We start from the raw sequence: 6,902 nt of genomic DNA on the forward strand, positions 1-6,902 counted from the left end.
GTCATGTGCAATGTAGATGATGTGAGTGCTTGTACACAACGGCCACTGAACTGATAATGGCAGCATGTCTGTCAGAGATAATTACCAAATCAGGATCATCTAGAATCAGTTCATGTAATGTCTGCAAAAACCAAGTCCATGACATTTCATTCTCTGAGTCAACAACAGCCCATGCAATGTGGTATTGATGTAAATCTCCATCTTGGGCTGTTGCAAGAAGCAAAACACCTCTATATTTTCCCTTCAAAAAAGTCACATCAATTGCTATAACTTTTCGCATCCTACGAAACCCAAAGATGCATACCCCATAATCTAGGAACATGTATTTAAATCTTCCACTAGAGTCAGTCTCCAAACGAGTTATAGTATCTTTGTTCACTTGCTTAACAACAAATAAATAAGCTGGCAAAGTTCTGTAACTCTCTTCTGGATCTCCCCTCAAATGATTAAGAGCAAGTTGCTTGCCCTTCCAAGCTTTGTAGTAGCTAACACCAAGCCCTTTATTTTGCATCATTGTCATTATTGTTTTTGGCACGGGGGTGATTTGTTGCCCTCTAAAATTTTCTAGCAATACATCTGCAACTACAATAGAACTTGCTTGTCGGTGCCTTCGTCTTCTGTCAGAAAGGTCACATGTGAGTATCTTACAATAAATTCGAATTTCAAACTGAGTTGAATTAGCCTTTCGTGTTGCTCGCACTCTCCAACTGCATTTTTCTGTAATGCATCCCACCACATAAAGTGTCTTTGTCGACCTTTCAACATTCATTTCAAATGAAGCATTCAAAAAAAATTTAGTCAATTCTTTCTTAAGTTCATTTTTAATGTTGAACTTTTAACCAACTGATAAATTCGATCCATCGGTGAATGAAAATGCACCATCACCATATATCGTTAATAGCCAACAAATTTTGTGTATTCGCTTCCAATAAATCAGAATGATAGAAATCAACATGTGGACTTTGTGTTCTAGGTAGATCGAAGACATCATTTTGGTTCAAGTTTTTATTGGCATTATCTTCTTCAACAACAACTTCTTTTGTTGCTGCAGTCAATTCAAAACCATCTTGGATAAAAGTACAACCAAAATATTCATCATGAAGACCCTGATTAAAAGCATCCATATCCAAATCAATTTCCTTTTTTCCACATTCTACATTTACATCAAAATCACATTTTCTTTTTCTATTTTATACATTAATGATATTGTAATTCACAGCACTACCCTCCACATCTCCAAAATGCACATCACTTGCATTAACCTTTTCTCTATCAACTCTAATATCACAAATCTCAATTACTTCCACATGCAAAACAAGTCTAGTACGCGAATTACAAAATGATAGATATGTTCCCAAGGATCGTGAATTCCGTATATAGATTGAGCATGGTTTGCAAGAATCTACTTCTGGTAAATAACTCAATGTCAATTCAACATCTTATTTAGGCAGACCAAGTGTATCGTATATTTCATTCATGACACATTCTATGGTCAAATTACTACCATCAACGGAAATAGCCGTCCATTCTTTAGATTCGGATAACCCTGTATAAGTTCCTTGTTCATCATTCTTCCACTCTCCATTAGAACTAATCAAAATCTGGATGATCGTCATTCCTATACAAAATAAGCAATAAAGATGTCATAAAAATTAAATGATTTAACATATAATCGGATGACATAACATATCAAAGTGGGCGAGTGAAAACTGAATTGAGCGACTGAAAACAGAATTAGGCAATTGAACCCATAATGTTTGGGCGACCGGACAGTTAAGAATGAAATATATGAAAAATTATATTTACAGTATATACATTGTAATAAAAACCAGTAATCGATAAAAAAAATTGAGATGACATTAGAACTTACACCCGATTTAAAATCTTTGACAATATTGAGAAAAATTGAAACTTTTTTTAGGAAAGCAAATGATTATAATATTCTCTTGCTTAATGTAGAGGAAGGAAAAAAAATTGAAGAGAAAACCAATGAACGAAGGACTAAAAAAAGAAGAATTATTGTGAGAATGAAGAGAAAAAACGCAATCTACATGCTACAAACATGAAACTGAAGTATAAATGTACGAGCAGAATAATATTTGCACCGAGTGACGAACTAGAAATTGAGCTAGGTCCCACGTAGCACGTGCACCTAAAGATATCTAGGACTAAGGTCAGCCGCAAATACACAGAAGACAAGTTTGTTTTTATCAAATAAAAAAAGAAATTTAAAAAAGGCCACGCTTGATTTGCTGTATATTCGAGGTATCTTCTCCTCCTAATTTCTTGTACCATCTCCATCGCCGACTTTCTTAGAACTCAATCACGGAACTTCTCGATCTCGATTTTTTAAATTCGTTTTTATAGTAATTGTTGGTTCGATCATTGAGAGAACAATTCATCTGTTGCTAGTTGCATTGATAATTGAGGTGACTGTGATTCTTATTCAAGCTGATTTTCTGGACCGTCGTATCGTTTCTCAATGTATTTAATCCTAATTTTTTATGACAGTGACAGTGACAGATCAAACGGGGCGGGAAATTGGTTTTAGCTGAAAACATGTGCCCGTTTCGTTCGATTTATTGATCCTTTTTGGTGATTGTCAGTTTGTTTCTTTCATAAATTTGTTTAAATCTCTAAAAGACCGATCTTTTTGGTTTAAGAAAGGTAAGTCTATAGTTAATAAAAAAAAAACAAGTTTTGGCCTGAGGAAGATGTTGCGGCATATTTAATAACATGGTGAGAGAAATTCCTGTGGTTTATGTTATATTGGGTGCTTGAGGAGGTCATAAATTGCTACTATCCGAAATTTTATGGATTGTTAAATTGAATTCCAAACACCTTGCCAAATCATCCGTAGATTGAGGTCTCAACTTGTTGAGGAATGAAATGATCGAATCTCTCAAGTTTAGTTCCTCCTATGACGTAATTTGTTGGAAACTTTTCATGATGCAATGTTTGGACGAAACATTATGATTGTCGATCCTCAAATTTCAGTCAGCAAATCCATTTTCTGTTTTGCAGCTGTGGGAACTCTGTTGTGATGGAAAACCTTAAAGAACGCCTAATCCTACCAAAACCTGCTTCTGCTTTTAATCTCAGAGATTCATCGAATAGGCCGGCTACCTCTGGCTGGCTAGGGGTTGATATTTCTGGCTTGAAAAAGCGAGGTCAAGGCCTTAAATCTTGGATACGAGTGGACGCAAATGGGAATTCCCAAGTGATAGAAGTTGACAAATTCGCGGTGATGCGTCGTTGTGATCTTCCTGCACGTGATCTAAGATTATTGGATCCCTTGTTTGTTTACCCCTCAACTATCCTTGGTAGAGAGAAGGCAATTGTCGTAAATCTTGAGCAGATTCGATGTATCATTACCGCAGATGAGGTTTTGTTGTTAAATTCCCTTGATAGCTGTGTGCTACAGTACGTGGTGGAGCTGCAGCGACGTCTACAAGCGGCGGGATTTGGTGAAGTTTGGCAGTCTGAAGGTCCGGAATTATGCAGAAGGAGAGGAAGTAGAAATTTTGACAATATGTTTGCTAATACATCTCCTGATTACTTGCCCTTTGAATTTAGAGCTCTTGAAGTTGCCTTGGAGACTGCCTGCACTTTTTTGGACTCTCAGGTATGTAACAAGAACCTAGTTTCTCTTTCCATGTCTTTGTAGACATAGGTAGTGCATCTCAAACAGAATGATAAACGTAAAATTTCCTATTACTGAAAGTAACGCTGAAATTTCATTTCCTGATGCTGTTAATGACACTCTGTTTATGTTATGACATAATTTTTTCCTGTTGAAAGCACCATGAAATTAATGTTTAGAACATAGAATCTCTGTTCTGAATACTGCCGGATTCTGGTTCCTTATAATTTCCGTACAGATTTCGTGTTCGATAATTGTTGGAGCATATAACCAATAACTATACTTAGATTTGCAAAATTTTTGAAATGAAGGCAGCAGAACTAGAAATTGAGGCATATCCACTGTTGGATGAACTTACATCAAAGATCAGCACCCTGAATCTGGAACGAGTTCGCCGATTAAAAAGCAGACTTGTTGCATTAACTCGGAGGGTTCAAAAGGTGTGAAATCAATCTGCTGGGTGCACCATCTTTATTTCCCCTGGCGATTTGGCTCTGATATATGCTTCCTACAAATTTCTAATGTTATTTTCTAGGTTAGGGATGAGATAGAGCAGCTCATGGATGATGATGGAGATATGGCTGAAATGTATCTCACTGAGAAGAAAAGACACACCGAAACATCATTTGATGGAGATCAATCTTCGATGGGAATCAGATCAGTTGATGGGTTGCTGTCTGCTTTTTCTCCTATCTCTCCTGTTTCTTCACCCTCTGGTGGCAGGAAGCTTGAAAAAAACCTTAGTTTTGCAAGGAGCAGACAGGATAGCATGAGGAGCTCAGAAAGTGTTGTTAATAGAATAGAAGAGCTTGAAATGATGTTGGAGGCATACTTTGTTGTCATTGATAGCACCCTCAATAAATTGACTTCGGTATCATCTGCAGCCATGTACATGTATTTTCTTTTCATTTTTTGTCTTCAGTGTTAACAATTTCTTGTCTAATTTCAGCTGAAGGAGTACATTGATGATACCGAGGACTTCATCAACATTCAGCTGGTATGAGGCTTTTTTATGGTCTTGCCTGCTCAACTTCTTTCTTCATTCCTGAAGAAATACATGTCTTCTGTTAAAAGCAAAAAAATGTTTTTAAAATGGTGTGAGCTATTTCTAAATTAGCCGAGGAAGAAATATGGTCATAAATATTCTTTCATTACATGGACCCTTTTAACAATCTTGACCTGGTAAACAACTTGCATACAGAATTGTGTTTCTAGCTACTAAAATATTATAATTCTTAAACCTCTATAAAAAGGAACAATGTACGTCATTGCAGCAATCTTCATCTGGCTGATTTACTAATCTGAGATTCAGATAATGGAAGGTACAACTATGAGTGCTGATAAACCTTAGAACTCATACTTCTAACCTATTAACCCCTTCCAAAGTTATATAGAAAGATAATGTTCAGGTGCTCGTAAGGTTAAGAATTCCTGCTGTGATAGTCCATGTTCTCTGCAATTCTTTAACGCTTTCAATTTTTAGGCGCATTTTTTAGTTATCAATTATTACCCACGAAATTTCAATGTCTATAACATGGTGTCAGATTAATTGGATCATTATTTTTATGCAGGATAATGTTCGAAACCAGCTTATTCAGTTTGAGTTATTACTCACTACTGCAACATTTCTTGTTGCCATATGTGGAGTTGTAGCTGGTATATTTGGAATGAACTTTCCCATTCCCTTGTTTGATGACCCTGATGCATTCAAATGGGTTATAATAATCACTGGAGTTTCTGGACTCATTATGTTTTGCCTATTTTTATGGTTTTACAAGTATAGAAGATTGATGCCGCTGTAGAAAATGGATAATCAGAGGCATCTCTTCTCTATTCACCAAGTTTTTCACGATCCACACTCGAGGTAAAGGTTCTTGCTCGAGTAATTCACCATGAGGAAATGGGATTCGAAACCATGATACACTCTTCTCTTGGTCTTTGCCATTTGCCGGTGGTGTCATTCTCCCCGCTTTCCAAGTGGTGCGCCGATTGTTCCTTTCTGCGGCTTTGCTTTTCCTGTCTAATTTCCAGCAAGGAACGGAGTTGGGGTCTACTTACCAAATTTCTTATCCGCGGACTGACATTTTTTGGGTTTCAGGTTCATAGTATGGTAATAATGTTCCTGCGGGCTGTGCTATATCCCAAGTGAACTGCGCTTATTTATTCACGAGTCTCTATTGTTAGAGTAGGTGCCCGGCAAGCCAACTTGTGGCTCGGGTTTTATTGACTCTAATGTAAAACAATCTTTATTTTAATAATATTTTACGATTTTATTCGATTATGACATTATACTTTATCTGTATACTCATGCAAGCTGCATAGATAAAATCCTTGAATATACAATAGGTACCATGAGGTCTGCGTCTCAACGTAAGATCATGAAACTCATTAGGAAGTGTATCGTATATTCTAAACAGGTTCCTAGTCGAATCAGCCGCCTAAAACAAGGATAAAGGTCGCTTGAGCTTGAGACTAGCATATGTGGTGTAAATGTCATGTTTCATTGGCAAGGGCATGGAGATGTCCATTCATACAGATGGGTGATCATATGATGATGCACTGAACAACCCTCCCTCGGACTATCCAAGTGGTTCCCTACTTATCGAGTGGAATAGTCTGCCGTTATGGTTGTACATCATTAGTCCTTTGACCCGAGACAATGTAGGGGCTATACGTACTAGCATGCACTTTGATCCGTTTACCGACTCCATCGAGGGTCATCAGGTGGCGAGGTTGGGTGTAATTTCGAAATACGTAGGAGCAAATGCATTGTAGTCGGGGATTCACCGTTTGCCTACGGGTGAAGATATCCTATGTGATATGATGAGTTATAGTGCAAGGAGTCTCTGGCCAGAGCAAGAAATAGTGCTTTAGGGAAATGTTTTTTCCTAGTTGCACATGCCATGCCACTATTAGTACTCAAAGATAAATCGCATCGTTATCGAATTCATATGCAACTCTCGATATACCAATGATTGCAAATTCGATCGAGATATATGTGTTGAAGAGACAGTATTGTACGCTAACTATGACTAAAGGTTCTTGCAGGCACTATCAGTGATACCTAGGGGATCATGGGGCGATGCTACTAGACGCTCTTATCATGATCCGATGGGTGCAATCGGAAATGAGTTCTGACATTCTTGATCAAGGAGTTGATGAAAAGAATGAGGTTCACTATGGTAAACCCGAATAAGAATAAATGTTATTCTGAATCACATGCAGACGTGAACCCACGGCTAGCTGTATCCCTGAACCA

At 37.5% G+C, this 6,902-nt stretch overlaps 1 protein-coding gene across 3 annotated transcripts; it reads left to right on the top strand.

The window, feature by feature from the left end:
* Positions 1-2,223: 2,223 nt before the first annotated feature.
* On the top strand, positions 2,224-5,919 carry LOC142553783 (magnesium transporter MRS2-1-like). Of its 3 annotated transcripts, XM_075664287.1 has the most exons (7): positions 2,278-2,429; positions 3,025-3,625; positions 3,955-4,083; positions 4,179-4,514; positions 4,593-4,640; positions 5,215-5,299; positions 5,427-5,919. In XM_075664287.1, exons 2-7 carry the CDS (start codon positions 3,044-3,046, stop codon positions 5,432-5,434), a joined length of 1,188 nt encoding a protein of 395 aa, XP_075520402.1. In that variant the 5' UTR covers positions 2,278-2,429; positions 3,025-3,043; the 3' UTR covers positions 5,435-5,919. The 3 variants fall into 3 exon arrangements, with proteins under 3 accessions (XP_075520401.1, XP_075520402.1, XP_075520400.1); XM_075664286.1 differs by lacking the exon at positions 2,278-2,429 and adding an exon at positions 2,224-2,265 and having other exon boundaries at positions 5,215-5,919; XM_075664285.1 differs by having other exon boundaries at positions 5,215-5,919.
* The last annotated feature ends 983 nt before the right edge of the window (positions 5,920-6,902 follow it).

This window comes from Primulina tabacum, chromosome 8, assembly GCF_025594145.1.
Source record: "Primulina tabacum isolate GXHZ01 chromosome 8, ASM2559414v2, whole genome shotgun sequence".
NCBI classification, from domain to species: Eukaryota; Viridiplantae; Streptophyta; class Magnoliopsida; order Lamiales; family Gesneriaceae; genus Primulina; species Primulina tabacum.

Coding starts and splice junctions, on each gene's coding strand:
- LOC142553783 (XM_075664286.1), top strand. CDS start 3,044: ATGGAAAACCTTAAAGAACGCCTAATCCTACCAAAACCTGCTTCTGCT. Junction 4,084..4,178: donor TAACTCGGAGGGTTCAAAAG/GTGTGAAATCAA, acceptor GTTATTTTCTAG/GTTAGGGATGAGATAGAGCA. Junction 4,515..4,592: donor CCCTCAATAAATTGACTTCG/GTATCATCTGCA, acceptor GTCTAATTTCAG/CTGAAGGAGTACATTGATGA.